This window comes from Trichechus manatus, unplaced genomic scaffold, assembly GCF_000243295.1.
Source record: "Trichechus manatus latirostris isolate Lorelei unplaced genomic scaffold, TriManLat1.0 scaffold00219, whole genome shotgun sequence".
NCBI lineage: Eukaryota > Metazoa > Chordata > Mammalia > Sirenia > Trichechidae > Trichechus > Trichechus manatus.
Genome location: NW_004444155.1, coordinates 2,217,550 through 2,232,672, shown reverse-complemented (window position 1 = coordinate 2,232,672; position 15,123 = coordinate 2,217,550). Strand labels below are relative to the sequence as shown.

Here is a 15,123-nt window from a genome sequence, read left to right as displayed (position 1 = left end):
GAGCAGCCCCAAAGGGTGACCAGATCATGATATCACCCTCTGGAACCATCAGCCTCATCCCTGAGCATCACACACCCACCTGTGCTAGCCTTCCTGGGAGGTGGGACACAGGAGAGGGTGGCAGGGCAAGTCCAGAGGGCCTGACGGTGGTAGAGGTATCACGTGTTTACAGGCATGTTCACGTACACCACCTGCACTCATGGGCTAATTCCCACCCAACCACCCTGCCTGGCCCTGACCAACTGTCCCTGGGACTGCTGTCTCCTTAGGCCACGGAGGGCTGAACCAGCTGGGAGGGGCTTTTGTGAACGGCCGACCCCTGCCAGAAGTGGTGCGCCAACGCATCGTAGACCTGGCCCACCAGGGCGTGCGGCCCTGTGACATCTCCCGCCAGCTCCGCGTCAGCCATGGCTGCGTCAGCAAGATCCTCGGCAGGTAAGCACAAAATTCACCCCACACGCCACCTTCCTGTAGGGCTTTCCCTCTGCAGCCCACCCTGCTGCTGACATCCCTCTCTAGAACTCAAGGTCAGCTCCCTGGCGTCCAGATTTGGCACTGGGACCTGAGCAGGGTGTCTGATGTTTGGGGGCTCGTGTTTTCTCAGCCATGCCCTCCTGCCACATTCTGCTGCTCTTCCGATTTTCTTCTTGCCCTTCTTTGCTTCTTTGTTCATTTCTCTTTCCTTTAGTTTCTCCGACTTCCCTTCCCCCTTCACCCTATTTCTCATTTTCTATAGGCTTCTCTGCTCCTGAAGTAGGAGACTCCTATCTTCTATTCAGGGGTGGATTAGCCAATAGGCAAGGTAAGCATGGTGCTTACCTTGCTTACCAGATCATCTGTGGTAAACAATTTCACATTTTTTCACCACATCAAAGATTATGCTTCTAGGTATGGCTGGCATCTGTCTCTCTCCCAAACCCACAGCACCTTCCTACAGAATCAAAGCCTCTTTTCAAATTTACAATCCCTGACAGGGGTGGATGACCCGGGAAGCAAGGTAAGTATGGGCTCCCTTGTGCTTACTCATCTACAGTGAACAATTTCACATGGATTTCACCACATTGCTATTCCCCAAACTACCCCCCTCCCCGCAGAGACCTAGGAAAATGGACCCACCGGGGAAAGAATACACCATCAGAGGTGGCTGTCCAAGCCTAGTCCCTACAAGAAGGAGGTCTGAGTTTGTGCTTCTTGAGCCTTAATTTTGAGAGCTCCTGCAAAAGAATCATTGAGATTACCTGATTAAATGCAGATCCCTAGGCCCCAGCCCAGTCCTACTGAATCAGCCTCTCTGCGAGGCAGACCTGGATGCTGTATTTCTTATGGTGTGACCGGGTAATACTTATAAATGCTAAGGCTTGACAGCCACTGAACTACAAGATCCTGGAGTGATTCACAGCTCTGGCTGCACATTAGAATCGCTTGGAAAGCCTTAATTAAAATTAAAAATTGTCAATGTCTAGGTCACACCCCATACCATTAAATCAGAAATTCAGGGGAGTGGGCACAAGCATTGCCTCAAGTAATTCTAATGCTCAGCCAGAGCTGAGAACCACTGACCCAAAGGTTCAGCAGGGACCAGGAGAAGCAAAGGCCTACCTCTGTGCTGAGGTAGCCACATATTCTAATCTCGAAAGCTACTTCCACCAGAAACGTCCCTGCACCTGAGGATTCAGGATTTGAGTCAACTTAGTGTATGGTTCCTGTTTCCCACCTCATGTGTGGAAGTACGAAGAGCCCTGGCTTGACAAGACAAAGGGGCCTGAACTGTAATTGAATCGTGGAAAGCTCTGGCTGCTTGACTGAAGTTGTCAGGGAAAAGTGTGTTCCTTTGCTGGGGTCGGGAGATGGGACTCCTGAGATGGATTGCAGTGATAAGTGAATGGAATTTTGGAGGGCCAGACTTTTATCCCCATGGCAGAAGAGACAGAGATTTTCCACAAGCAAGGGAGGATGTCCTGACATAGACCATCAAGCTGTCAAGGCAGCTAGCTGGGCCACGTAGGGAGTTGGAGGGACAAAGTGGAAACTCTGGAAGAGTAGGCTTGTTTAAGGACTAGGACCTGGCCAGGGTTAAAAGCCAGGTTGGGATTCCAGAGTTCATGAAAAGAGCAGCTTGAACTGGAACCAAGTAGCCTGGTAGAAGAGTCTCATTTCAACAGGGACGGGGGTAGGGGTGAGGGCTGTAGCTCAGGCTTAGACAAGTGGAAGGGAAAAGTGAACCAGCAAGACAGGGCAGAGGGCCCAGTGACCCCAGTTCACTTCCCGGGATAGGTGTAAAATCAGATGGTCAAGCGGAATAGTAAGTAATGTTTTAGCTAAGAGAAGCCTGATTGAAGAAACCACTGTGAACTTACAATTCACACAGAGTACACAGGCCAAGATTTCCTTTCTGAGAAGGAAAATCTTTTGTGGCCCATAAGATGGCTCCTGCAAGTGTTCTGCTATAGGAGACTGGCTAGAGAGAAGGGAAAGACAGAAGCTAGGCATCCCAGGATGAGGTCTTTAGCAGAGGGTTCTGACTGAGCAACAGTATAAACCTACCCAAGTAAGGGAAACAGATAGTCCTGGGATCATAAGGTGTTTCAGGCTAGCTTCAGGGGCATGTTTCACCCCGTAACCCTCCACAGAAGCCTCTGAGGGGAACGAGAGTCTCAGGTTCAATTCCTGCCCAAACACCCCACCTGCTTACTGGGTAATTCTTTGGGCTTCTCTATTGGAGTAGGTACTATGAGACTGGCAGCATCCGTCCTGGAGTGATAGGGGGCTCCAAGCCCAAGGTGGCCACCCCCAAGGTGGTGGAGAAGATTGGGGACTACAAGCGACAAAATCCTACCATGTTTGCATGGGAGATCCGAGACCGGCTCCTGGCTGAGGGTGTCTGTGACAACGACACCGTGCCCAGTGTCAGCTCCATCAACAGGTAAGAGAGAGACAGCAGCCTCTGAGATGAGGCTGGGAATCACTGGGCTTTAGGGGAATCGTGAAAGAGATCTGATGAAGGGACTGGCTTGAGTGAAGTGGGAGTTTCAAAGGGGTCTCGTGCTGAAGAATCAGGCAGGGAGCACCCCAGGCACAGGGCAGGTATCATACCTGCCTGCCTCCTCACCCATCCCATTCTATGGGCATCCCCCAGGGCACTCCTCCATCCCTCATGGAATGCTATCAGCAGTTTCCTTCCTCACGCACCAAATCCTCTTTTACTCAGTAAAAATCTTCTTGAGTTGGTCATTTCCTTAGCCACAAGATCCTAACCTGGCCCTCATTCAAGCATTCACTCATTTGTTTAGTCATGTTCATTCCCTGCCTCCATCACTCATTAACTCACTCATTCACTCATTCACGTGTAGCTCACTCATTATGTGCTAGGTCCTGGAGACACATGATCCCTGTCCTCGCAGAGCTTACAGTCTAACGGGAAGAGAAGCTGTAATCAAGTAACCACACAAACAATTGCAGAAGTGCAACTCTAAGTCCCGCTTGGGAGAGGGACCTAAGTAGGGTCTGTGAGCTAGCATAGGGTGGTCTAGTTTAGGGAGGTTATGGGAGGCCTGTCCCTGAGGAAGAAACAATGAGTAAGAGTTAACTGGGGGAAAAGGGGAAAGAAATGAGCCCTGGGTAGAAGGAATAGCATACGCAAAGGCCCTGTGGCTAATAGGATTATATCTAAGAAGCTGAAAGAAGGCTGGAGATGTCAGCAGAGGCTGTCCTTCAGAGGCTGGTGGCCTTACTGCATATTCTTGCCTTTGACCTATGAGCAATGGCAGACTTTGACAAATGTTAAGCAAGAGGCTGGCTTGCATTTCAGAAAGTCCACTCTGGTTGCAGTAGGGAGACTAGATTAGAAAGAGACAAAAGTGGATGGGGGTGGACAAGTGAGTGATCCTGGAAAGAGAGCTGGTGATGCCACGGACTAAGAAGGTGTTGGCAGTGAGCTGGAGAGAGGTGGCTAAATGCTGGCGAGGTTTAGAAGGTCAAACTCACAGAACTGATGATGAGTTTACAGGAAAGTGAGGGAGAGGTAGATGTTAAGCCCACCTGTATTTCAGCCTTGATGCCAATCATGAAATGGGGACACTGGGAGGACTAGGTGTGAGGAGTAAGGTCATGGCTCTGAAGGTGGACAGGTGGAGTTTGAGGTGCCTTTGAGATACCCGAGTGAGATGTCAAACAGGCAGCTGCATCTGGGGCAGCCATGAGACCAATTTCCTCCACTTCTAATGACCTTTTCTCTCTTCTGCACAGAATCATCCGGACCAAAGTGCAACAACCATTTAACCTCCCCATGGACAACTGCGTGGCCACCAAGTCCCTGAGTCCAGGACACACACTGAGTGAGTGCTGACTGGACCTGTGTGCATGCACACATGTACCCACACATACACAGAATCACACAGCAACAGGCCCACACATACACATCCATATACTCATAAACCTAGATGTAGGATGAGCCGTTCCGCTGGTACAGAGCCTTGCCTGGTTCCCAGGGAAGTTTCACTTTAGAGGTATTTAGAAATATTTAGGGGTGGAAAAACTTCAGGCAGCATTGATTCCAAGACTCTCAATGGCCCCCTTGGAGGAAAGCCCTCTGAGCCTCACCAGGGGTCAGCCCTGCACAGGTTGCTTGCTGCCTCCTCCACAGGGGCAGCTGGGGCTTTGAGGTATGTCACTTCACTCCCAGGGCTCTGACTCTCTCTCTCTCACCCTCTGCAGTCCCCAGCTCAGCCGTAACACCCCCGGAGTCACCGCAGTCAGATTCCCTGGGCTCCACCTATTCCATCAACGGGCTCCTGGGGATCGCTCAGCCTGGCAGCGACAGCAAAAGAAAAATGGATGACAGTGAGTGTTCAGGGGATAGGAGACAGGCTGAGGGTACAGGAGGGCAGTGCTGGGGCTTTGATGGAAACAGGGGCCCCCTCTCATGGCCCAGGACTTTGTCATGGCTCTGTAACTCCAGCCCTCAGAGTGGCATGGCCTGTCTCTAAGCTGGCTACAGCCCCTGGGGTCTGGGAGCCTGGCCCAGTCTGCTCCTCCAGGCCCACCTGACTGCACAGAGCCTGGGTGCAGGGGATAGGTAGATGGGTCCCACTGAAAGCTCTCTCCTGCCCGGGCACCAGGTGACCAGGACAGCTGCCGGCTGAGCACCGACTCCCAGACCAGCAGCAGCGGGCCCCGCAAGCATCATCGCACGGACACATTCAGCCAGCACCACCTCGAGCCGCTCGAGTGTCCGTTTGAGCGGCAGCACTACCAGGAAGCCTATGCCTCCCCCAGTCACACCAAAGGCGAGCAGGTGAGACACTGGGCCTGTGGGCCGGGAGGCAGGGGCTGAAGTTCTGTGAGCGCTCTTAAGGTCCATAAGCAGCCTGCAGTCCTGCACCAAAGCCAGCCCAGAACTTGCTTCGATGGGCTCAGGGCATGTGCTGCGTGCAGCTCAAAACCCGACCACAGCTTTATTTCATCGGATGTCCTGTCTCCTGCCTCCCTCTCCTCCCAGTCCTCATGTCCTCCTCTCCACTTCTCTGCCTGGGCATCGTGACTCAGCTCAGAGCTCACACCCTGCTCCACAGGTCCTGCTGCCCCTCACGCAGAAAGCAGTTCTGCCCCTCCGTGCCGCTGGAGGTTTGACATAGCCCTCCTAATCACTTCTCACCCACGGGGTACTGTAATGATCTGGACAGAGGTGTAAAGGGACAATGGGGTTCTTAAGGACAGGGCAGCATCTTAAACACGTTTTATTTTTTTTTATCTCCAGCACCTAATATCGTGCCCCGGTTATAATAAACCAAGCCAAACCAGTTGCCATGAAGTCGATTCCGACTCACAGCAACCCCGTGTGTGTTAAGAGTGGAACTGTGCTCCACAGGGTTTTCATAGCCAGGACTTTTCGGGAGCAGATCACCAGGCCTTTCTTCTGAGGTGTTTTGGTGTGGGTTTGAACCACCAGTCTTTCAGTCAGTAGTCAAGAGCATGACCATTTGCTCTACTCAGGGACCCCTCCAGTTGTAATAGATACTCAATAAAGTTTTATTAAATGAATGAACAGATGAATGAGTTGAGAAATGTGGGACAACAAATTGCAAAGTCACAAGGGAATTTTTATTTCCGATGCTCAGGACAGGCAGAATGGATGATAGCGGGTAGACTGCTGGGAAGAGCTGACACAGATGTAAGAGTTCCCCCCTGAGCCCAACAGAAAGAAGATTCAAAACTCAGACACTCTAGGGCCGCTGGCCGCTTGGCTCATTATTATCAGTCAACAGTCTTAGTGTCTTCCTCCCACTCGCCCCACCAACTCAACCAGTTGAAGAGATTCTTTAGGGTGGCTTCTGTTCACCCCTCTTTGCTTACTCCCATTTGATCCCAGATTAGGCAGACCCATGTGCCTTTAAGATCTGAGTCGGACAATGGTGGCAATGCCAATAGTCAGCTGAAACATTGCCAGTGACTGTCTGGACTTCTGGACACATGCCAGCACCTGCACCTGGGCAGGCAATCTGCGTCAGCGATTTTATCAGCCTGGGCTGTGGCAACCACGAGGGATGCAGGGAAAGCCAGGCGTCAGCAGCCCCAGGGAGAGGGTCTGGGTGCTCCTCAGTGCCTGCAGTGGTCAACGGCTCTGGGAGGGAAACAGGGCCGCAGGGGGCCTGCAGGGAGCCGCTGTGTGAGAGTGAGCCAAAAGCCAAGTGTGGAGCACCAGCCACCCCAGCAGGGTAAAGAAACCCTGCCACGGAGTCGCTGGCCACCCGCTGTGTCACAGAAGCATGTCCTAGGGCCCGGCTCCATTCCGAGTCCCCCAGGGGACCCTGCATGGTTACAAGGAGCTCAGCACCATGTTGGCATACACACACGAGGGATCCTGGAATGAGAGAGTCTTAGAGCTGGAGGGGACTTCGGTGACCACCTAGCCCAGTTTTCCAGTTATGTGGAGATAACCCAGGGCCAGGGAGGTAGGGGGAAGGCTGGGGGGAAAGAGACAGTTACGGCATTCAGTCCTGGTTTCATTCAGTCCACTGTAATCTCTTTTTATATATTATACTTCTATGTAAATTCTTTGAAGCCTGCAGAAAGTTTGAAGACTGTTGGACTGCTCCAACCCCTCAACCTACAGATGAAGAGACTGAGGCCCAGCATGTTGTTCTGTTGCTGTTGTTAATTGCCATTGAGTCAATTCAGACTGATGGTGACCCCATGTGTTATACAGTAGAACTGCTCCATAGGGTTTTCTTGGCTGTACTATTTACAGAAGATCACCAGGCCTTTCTTCTGTGCTACCACTGGGTGGGTTTAATTGCCAACCTTTACGTTAGTGGTTGAGTGCAAACCGTTTGCAGCTTCTAGGGACCTTCCATCAATTATTCATTCACTCCCTCAGTCAATCATTACTCATTCACTCATTCACCTGGGTTGGTGTGAGAGGCAGGGAGAGCCTAGCCTGTGCCCAGGGCCCCTCTTGCCCACAGCCCTTGCCTTTGCCACCACTAGTAAGCCTGACTTCGCTGCCAAAGCAGCACTCCTTATCCTCTCACATGGGCATGAGAAGGCCCTCCAGCTTGGGGAGCCGAGAGAGAAGCATGGGTACTCACGCTTGCCTTAGGATGGGCAAAGACATAGTCATCTTTTGTATAAAAATGAGCAAGAACGTGTTCCACAGAAACATCACGTGGCCTCCTTCCTGGTTGCTAATTCACTACCAGGCTTAGTTAGGAGTCTGCACAGCTTTTGTTCCTCTATTTTACAAATGCACAAAGACGCAAATCAACAAAATGTGAATATTATGATGACAGAGCTCCAGAATTTGGCACCCTTTGACTGTTCACATAACCCTCAAATAGTAAGATCTACGACAACTGTTTATTGAACATCTACTATTACCAAGCATTCTGTGCTAGGCACTCCATACACGTATATAAAATCTCCCCTAGTCCTTACAGCAGCTTAAACATTAGTGGATTTCATTATCCCTGGCATACAGCAGGTGAGAAAATCAAGGCTCAGGGAGTCCAAGTAGACTACAGCTAATGGGCTGGTCATCACAGAAGCAGGGCTGAAACCCACCTCTCTTAGGCTCCAGAGCCCAAGTTCTGCCCCTCCAATTCAACCTCAGTTCTAGTAAAAAAAATCCAGTCAATCATGTGGGTATTTAAGCTGTTCAGTGCAGCATCACCAAAGTGTTTGACTATTTAGGTTTTCTTTTTTCTTTTTTCACTGAATTGTCTGAATTTTGGGACAGCTATAGGATTTTGAATAGATATTTTGGTATCAAATCGAGACATCCATGATGCATTTGAAACTTAACACTCTCTAGAAATTAGGTATTGTGTTCAGTTTCCTTAAGCCAGGCCCCCTTGCAAGGCGCAGAACCAGAGCCCCATTTAGTAGTTGCTGCCGTGCGCCAGTGGTGCCCTGGTGGCCTCCAGAATTGACTGAAGCTTCCAGAAGTGCCCAGCGTGCAACCAGAAAGCATTGTGGCTCCCTAGAGAACCTGGCTCCATGGAGATCACTGAAGCCATTGCCTTTAGTGGCGTCGTTACGTAACCGTGGAGCATCCTTTGATTTCAGTTTTGCACAATATTTTTCACAGTGTATTTGTGATTTGTGTGGCCCATTTGTGGGCAAGGGTGTGTGTGCTTGTGTGTGCTGTCTGCTCCCCTGGTAGGAGGGGCCCTGGTGGGGTGGAACACACTTGCTTTTAACGGAACAGATTCTCTTTGGAAACAGCACCTTAGCAGACAGCTGTGCTAATGTCAGAGGAGGCTGATGGGAGTACAAAACGAGGTCTTCTTAAAGAGACTCCCAAGATTTGATAAACGGCCTTTCGAGTAAAATTATCTCCCACATATCATCTTCAAGCTGAACCTGCAGGTTTATATTTGCTTGGGTATGGAGAGAAGAATAAATCCATCTATTCTGATAGGGTACCGCATTTGCCGTGATACTGAAGGATCAGTAGTCCTGGGTTTTAGTCCCAGTTTTATTATATGGATCTGGGACATTTACTCTTCTGGGCTTCAGGCTTTCCACATATAAAAGAGACATGATTCACTCTATCCACATCATGGGACTGTTGGGGGGAATCAATCAAGATACCCTAGGCAAAGCTCTAATGTAAACTCTGCAGATATACAGGGTGGTCACTGTGTTGTCCAGTTTAGGCAGAGGTTAAGAGCATGGACACTGGAGCCACACTGCCTGGGTTTGAATCCTGGCTGCCCCATATGGAAGTATGATATGTTTCTTAACCTCTCTGTGCCTCAGTTTCCTGTCTGGAGAGGATGAAATTAATTGATAATGGTGAAGCACTCTGACTGTCCCAGCCTTTGGCACCATCTTATACTCTGTGAGGCCAAACAGTGTGAGGAGACAAGGAAGGAGACGAGCATTCCAACGAGGGCTTGCTCCTTTGAAGGAGGCACTCTATGTGATTCCCGGGCTTGTATCCCACCAGGGACACTGAATGCCAGGGATACAGTAGGGAAACTCTGAGCCTGGGATTAGGAGATGGACAGCAGGGCCATCAGTTGGAGAACAGATTAAACACGCTAAGTGAAGTCAAAAAAGGAAGAAGGGGACAATGAGGAAAGGAGTTTTTCCTGGGAGATCAGGGCTGCCAAGTCCTACAGACTGGCTGCAGGGTCTCTGGAAAGGCTTGTTTGCCCTAGCTTGCCTGGGAGCACAAAGCCGGGGACCCACTGGGCCACTCTGTGTGCTGACTTCTCCTTCTTCTCCAGGGCCTCTACCCACTGCCCTTGCTCAACAGCACCCTGGACGATGGGAAGGCCACCCTGACCCCTTCCAATACACCCTTGGGGCGCAACCTCTCGACTCACCAGACGTACCCTGTGGTGGCAGGTATGGAGCCCAGAATCTCCTGGGTCATCTGGACCCAGCTGCAAGGGTGGGCTGGAGAGCAGGGGAAGGCAGAGCTTGGCTGGCTTTGAGGAGGAAGGCGTACTGGGGCCCTGGGCCTGTGAGGAGTCGTGCGCTGTGCTGGCTGGGCCTCAAGGTGGGTCAAGAGGGTCACGCCATCTCTCCCCACCGTGGGGAGAGAAGGGCACACACTGTCGCAGTCACTGTATCCACACAGCAGAAAGTACACAGGGAGGAAGAGCTTCTGTCTCTCCTCCTCACTCAACCTGAGGAACACCTTCTGGCCCCTCCCTGCCCACCCCCAGACTCAGAGAGGAGCCCAGGTCTGCCTGCCCCAGCGCCCTACCTGCCGCACCCCTCCCCACATCTCATGGTTTAGTTTGTGCATGTTCCCACCCCATCATCTCACACCCCTCTCTCCTTGTTGTCTCCCTCCCTCCGGCAGATCCTCATTCACCCTTCGCCATAAAGCAGGAAACCCCCGAGGTGTCCAGTTCTAGCTCCACCCCTTCCTCTTTATCTAGCTCCGCCTTTTTGGATCTGCAGCAAGTCGGCTCCGGGGTCCCAGCCGGTGCCTCGGTCCCGTCCTTCAATGCCTTTCCCCATGCTGCCTCCGTGTACGGGCAGTTCACGGGCCAGACCCTCCTCTCAGGTACGACTGGGAGGTTCCTGGGCCGTCCAGGTGTCATGGGGGGTGGGAGGGGGGGTCTTCAGGGCCAGCAGCCTGTCGCCCTGGTTTGGGTCCAGCCCCAGTTATGGCTTCCAGGTACGTCCCCCTTCACCCTGTTCCCTAATTCCACTGGCAACTTTTGGAGGTGCCAAGACGTGTTTCTCCATGCTGGCCAAGTCAGGCCTCGGGAGGGGTCAGGAACTCTGGGATACCAGGAAAGTGGGTACCTGGCAGGTTTCCAGCATCCTGCCCCAAGGCCCCATGGAAATGTGGGGACCCCGAGGAGGCCAGGGGCCACACACTGTAAAGCGATGAACTCTTGGTCTTGGTAAAAAGGAAAAAGAAAGAAGAAAACTTTGGAGGGAAAAAGCCGTTGGCTTTTTGGAGCCAATTTCTGGACCAGATTTCTAAAGAAGCAGAGGGTCAGTCAGTCCCAGTTGAGTCCCCATAATGTAGCTGTCTTCATACTCATCATAATAGTGTCCTCCACTGAGGACACTCAAGACTTTTTTAAACAGGGTGAACTCAGAGTGACTCAGCAACTTGGGAGATGGGGGATGGAAGCCTTCCCATCAGGAAACTCATTGACCTTCAAAAAAGTAAAAGCTAGAAGACCTTAGGGGCCGACTAGCGCAAACCCTCTCTTGTACAGATGAGAACACAGGCCCAGGGAGGGGAAGGGCCTGGTGAAGGTCCCTGAATGGGAGCATGGTGTTCAGCAGGGTGAGGCTAGGCCTGAGCTATGTGGGTCAGACCCCTGAGGTGGTCGACTTGGCAGCCTAGCAGCCAGGGCCTGAGGAATGGCTGAAAGAACTGAGAGTGTTTGGCCAGGCCGGAGAAGGCCTGAGGTGGAGTGTGGGCAGGGGCATAGACCCATAACAGTCTTCAGATACCTGAAGGGCTTCCACAGGAATGAGACTGTTTCGGACGAGGGCCCAAGGCATTGAACCAGGACCAGTGGAGGAAGCCAGATGTGAGGCAGATTCCAGTTCAGCGTAAGGAAAAATTGTCTTAACAGTAGAGCTGCCTGCAGGGAGTGTGGGTACTTAGTGACAGAGTGAATGTCTCCTCCGCTTCACCCTTGCTACCTGTTAGAACAGAGGGAAGTGGGATGCTGGGGGAGCTGCTCTAGAGACGACCCAGAGTCAGACAGTTGACCTGGACCAGTGGATCTCACATCTGTTGGGCCCCACTGCACTCTTGAAATGAACGCCTTTGCAGAAGCCAGTATGAGAAACAGACAAATGAGAGCTGCTCTGTTTGAAGTCGGAGCCCTGCTCCTCGAAAGCCCTTGGATTTGAAAACTTCTGCACCAGACCAAGATCTCTGCCGGCCCGGAGGGCCAACAAGGTCACCTTATTCATCCATCAATTCTTCCTTAGAACTGACCATATTTTCAGTCAGTCTGTCTGGCACTTAGATTTTTTTTTCTCTGTGCATCCCCATGTCTACTGTAGAAGGTCCCCTTGGAAGAGGTGGGAACAGAGGTAAAGGGTAAAATGAGGAAGAAAGTGTCGGCTCAGAGTTGGAAATTTCAGAAGAGGGTGAAGTCAGCAGAGATGGGTCATTTCTTTTGACCAAAGTGATTAAAGGAGAAAAATCCGTGAGCTGAATGGAATGATGGCAGCCAGAGAAAATGGGATGGGGTGGGGAGGGGGAAAGTGAGGAAAGGAGGCTCACGTCTGCTGTGGGGTGGACGGGCCTGATCACTGGCCAGCCTGCGAGCCTCATGTGAATGCCAGGCTGGGGCCCTGAGGGTCGTAAGGAAGCAGGTAAGAGATGAGGGTATGGAGGACGCATCTGATGATGGGGAGCGGTTCCTCAGTTCCTGTGCATGATGCGGAGAGGCTTGGCAAGACCAGCTGAGAGGAGAGGGGAGGGCGAATGGTAGTGGAAGCTGATATGTGAGAGCACAGACTTATGCTATGGTATGAAGTGCAGTTGGAACAACCCAGGGCAAACTCCGTGTCCCCAAAGCCCCCACACCTTCTGCACTTCTTGCCACCCTTTTAGGGCTTCAGGTATCTGCTGTCAACATGCAGTCACATCAGAGTGACACTTCTAACTTATGTCAGCTCCTATTGGAGTGGACATGCCCACTCTCCAGACCAGTTTCAGGACTAGAGTTCATCCATACCATTGGGCAAAACAGCTGGCCTCAGACACCAGGTGGTCATGCAGGCAGCAGTTGGCCTGGAGCTGGACAATGAATGCCAAATATGCAGCCTTGGCACATCCTTACGCAAGTGGGTCTGCCAAGCCAGGTGCAGATGATGTGCAGTGCAGGGTGTGAGCACCTATGAAGGCTGATGACTGGCTGCAAGGCCCAGCCCGAGGGTTGAAGATTCAGCATAGAGGCGGGGGCTCTGAGAAGAGTAAGGCAGTGCCCAGGCTTGGAGGGGCTTGGATTGTGGGCAGGTTGCCAAGAACAGGAAGCAATCAGGCTTTAGTTCACAGAGTCGGACCCAGCCCCACCACTTGGGACCAGGCAGATGATGGCTGAGTCCAGGGTGCTTGGCTAGAGCTCCTTAAATCCTGTCCACCTGAGGCCTCTGGTTGAGATTGGACCTAAATACCTAGCATGTGGCTGAGCCATGGGGAGAGGACTTGGGGTGTGGGGGAACTTCACAAGATGAGGAAAGTTAGGACGGGAATGAGCTCAAGAATCTGGGGGCCTGGAAACCTACCCAAAGGATGAAAAAGTAAATTCAAAGGAAAGGAGAGAACAGATTATCCCTAGGCAATGCTGCAGACAAGGGGAGAGAAGGGAGGACCTGGCGAATTTTCATTCCAAAATCAGCTCAGCTCTAACCTGTATGAGCCTTCCTAGGCTCCTTCCCCCTGAATGACTTCCTAAGAACCCTAACTTTCCCAGGCCCCCCTCCTCTGAGTAACTTCCTAAGGACCCCGACCCTCCCAGCTCCCCTTCCTTGGAATGATTGTCTGAGGACCCTCCCTGCCATTTCCTGAAATTCTTAGCTGCTCCCCAGAGCCTCCCCTTGGGGCCACCTCCCCTCCCAGCCCAGTGGCTCTAATAACAATTTCCATGGTGGCTGTCCTTCTTGGGCCTCAGCTTCTCCCCAGTCAGCCAAGAGAAAGGAGACCTCAGAGTATGGGGAACAGTAGGATTTCCCCTAGCATTCCTGCCAGTTCCCTCTGGATGCCCCAATCCGGGTTCCCAACACACTGGCCAGAACTGTGCTCTGAGGCCACCTCCGTCCTGGCTGCTGCAGCTCAGCTGTCAGAAGGCTCTGAGTTAGGCTTCATCACAGAGGAGGCCTTCAAAGTTCATTACCCTCCTCCATCTTTTGTGCAAAATTATATTTAGTCCTGCCAGAGAGATTTCTGGATTGCCATAAATTCTCCTTGCTATCAGAACAAGATAAGGCATTGAAAAGGGGTCACAGAGAGGGCAGACATCAAAAGGGGCAAGTAAAATTGTATGAATTCACCTCCTCTTGAATTCCTCCAGGTAATAGATTTCTGACCCTCATCTTTACCGATATTTAGAATATTTACCAACATTTCTGGGGGGCTAGTATTTTCTTATAGGAAACACTTAATAGAACCCCATTCCACAACCAGCCAAAATGAACCTGTGCCTATGTCAACTTCTTAAAAATAGGGCCACATTTGAGGTATATTAGAGTATAGAGGAGATGGAATTCTATACCATAGATAAAAATATGATTAAAGGAAAGTTGCCATTGAGTCGATTCCAACTCATGGTGACCCCACATGTGTCAGAGTAGAACTACACTTTATTGGGTTTTCAAGTCTGTGTCCTTTTGGAGCAGATCACCAGGCCTTTCTTCCAAGGTACCTCAGAGTGAGTTCAAACTGCCAGCCTTTTGGTTAGTAGTCCAGCACTTAGCCATTTGTACCACCCAGGGACTCTTTTAATTAAGTAGATAAGAGGGCATGGATAGGCCGCGATGGAGAGACCTCCCTTTATGGCTTCTGTGGCTTCATTTCCAAGAAGGTTGCAAAGTTCTTGGCTTTTTGGAAGAAACCACATATTTAAGGAGTCAGAGCAGACAGAGTGTCAAGGTACTGCTACAAGAGTTTGTGGTGCTACAGTCTAGGTAAGGGTGGCCCTGAGAAGGTCTTTCCAGTCTTCCCAGGAGGGCCAGGTTTCATGGGAGGAAGCTTTCAGGGTCTACTCTGGTGTTTGATTGAGACACTTTTGCCCACTGGGAGAAAATTAGGTGACTGAGGGGAGAGGAACATTAAATTCTCAGAATACAGGGGAGTAAGGCCAATGAATTTCATTTCCAAGAGCAGTTTGAGGGCTAGTTCTTATGGGAAGGGGCCCCATGTGGGGCACCTGTGAGCTAAATTAAATCATGGCCTAAGGGGAGCACCTGTCCTGATGTTCTGGCCACTGAGCTGCAAAGCTCAAGGAGCAGCAGGGTTAGGTGTTGGGAAGGAGCAGGATGAGGGCAGGAGGGGCACCCTGTGACAGCAGGGCACCAGGGTCAGAAGGAGCCCTGGAGAGTACCTAGGCCAGCACTGGCAGGTAGGTAGCCTGAGAGCCAGTATGCCCCACTGCCCTCCCCTGGAGAGTACCTAGGCCAGCACTG

The 15,123-nt window shown here is 51.5% G+C and overlaps 1 protein-coding gene across 1 annotated transcript in view; it reads left to right on the top strand.

The window, feature by feature from the left end:
* Window positions 1-241: 241 nt before the first annotated feature.
* The window catches only part of PAX8 (paired box 8), a gene marked incomplete at its 5' end in the record, with an annotated part of 27,598 nt that continues 12,716 nt past the window's right edge, over window positions 242-15,123 (top strand). The window contains 7 exons of the mRNA XM_012559220.2: window positions 242-435; window positions 2,726-2,923; window positions 4,246-4,334; window positions 4,714-4,839; window positions 5,118-5,293; window positions 9,732-9,852; window positions 10,316-10,522. Coding sequence (XP_012414674.2) covers window positions 242-435; window positions 2,726-2,923; window positions 4,246-4,334; window positions 4,714-4,839; window positions 5,118-5,293; window positions 9,732-9,852; window positions 10,316-10,522 — 1,111 coding nt within the window. The remainder of the gene's footprint in view (window positions 436-2,725; window positions 2,924-4,245; window positions 4,335-4,713; window positions 4,840-5,117; window positions 5,294-9,731; window positions 9,853-10,315; window positions 10,523-15,123) is intronic.